The sequence below is a fragment of the Echeneis naucrates genome, chromosome 21 (assembly GCF_900963305.1).
Source record: "Echeneis naucrates chromosome 21, fEcheNa1.1, whole genome shotgun sequence".
NCBI lineage: Eukaryota > Metazoa > Chordata > Actinopteri > Carangiformes > Echeneidae > Echeneis > Echeneis naucrates.
In genome coordinates this window covers 12,361,391-12,362,481 of record NC_042531.1, presented here as the reverse complement: position 1 = coordinate 12,362,481, position 1,091 = coordinate 12,361,391, and the positions used below count along the sequence as shown (strand labels likewise).

The following is a 1,091-nucleotide window of genomic DNA, read 5'->3' as shown; positions in this document are numbered from 1 at the left end:
CTGCGGGAGGGAGGAAGTGGTGGGGAATGAAGGGAAGCATGTAGGAGGGGGAGACAAATCAAAAGTAAACATGGCAGGAAAAGCCATGTAGGGGACATTAGAAGTCAAAATTGATGTTGCTCAACTACAAATAGCAAACGGATTGGTGATCGATATAATTGATAAGTGAGGTAACTTTCTCACCATTCAGCTATGCTTTTATGTGAGCGGATAACAGAGGTCTCAATGTCGATTGGGTGATACCTCATTCCCCTCAGCTCCAGAGTCTCATCAAGGGAGCCCACCACATACAGGGCATCATGGCGCTCTGAGACATACACACATCGCAGATTAGTCAAATTTACATCATATCAGATAAAGAAATCAAGTTTTAAGATGATACAAGAGAAAGGAGGTCAACTATATTTTCAGTTTTCCATAGTGAAAAAAAGTGAGTCCATCTTAACGGCAGTAAGTCAGAGCGGGCGCTGGTAACTCACCTCCACTGGCATCAGTCAGCTCAGTGCGCCGCAGGAAGCCCAGGTAACCCGTCCTCGCCCAGACCGTCTGGGTGTCACCGAAGCTGAGCTTTGTGTTGAAGTGATCAGCATGCAGAGCCTCCTCCCCGTAAACTGTGTAGTAGCCTGTGGCATTATGAGGACTGCTCACCCAGATCTATTACATACACAACAATGACAAGTGCTCATTATCACACAGATGGTCATACACATCCACCACTGTCCTGGTCAAAGTTTCACATCTGCAAGACTAATTATAACCTTAAAAACTTTAGATTATACAGCTGACCAAATAAAATTAAAGTGAGGTGCCAGTGAGTTTGTGTACGGTGTAAAAAGGCAATAAATGGTTTTAATTAGATTCATTGCATTTATTCTTTCCAAATAAAGCTGAATATATACTGAACTAGGCCTTATCAGATTATAAAATACAAGTCCACTCTGATAGTGATACACAATTTTCTGATTTCAGTGTTTATTTGTGTGTGTGTGTATCAGCATATGTTTGGCAACAATGACTGGTTCTAGCAGGTAATTAAACTATGGATGAGCAGCCAATTTATCATCACTTTCTCAGGCAACTTCATCTGTGTT

The 1,091-nt window shown here is 42.0% G+C and overlaps 1 protein-coding gene across 5 annotated transcripts in view; it reads right to left on the bottom strand.

The window, feature by feature from the left end:
• dip2a (disco-interacting protein 2 homolog A) overlaps nucleotides 1-1,091 on the bottom strand; it is a 77,692-nt gene that overhangs the window by 2,745 nt on the left and 73,856 nt on the right. For all 5 annotated transcript variants that reach the window (XM_029530114.1, XM_029530113.1, XM_029530115.1 and 2 more), the window contains 2 exons: nucleotides 480-654; nucleotides 184-307 (listed from right to left, as the gene is read on the bottom strand). In XM_029530114.1, coding sequence (XP_029385974.1) covers nucleotides 184-307; nucleotides 480-654 — 299 coding nt within the window. The remainder of the gene's footprint in view (nucleotides 1-183; nucleotides 308-479; nucleotides 655-1,091) is intronic.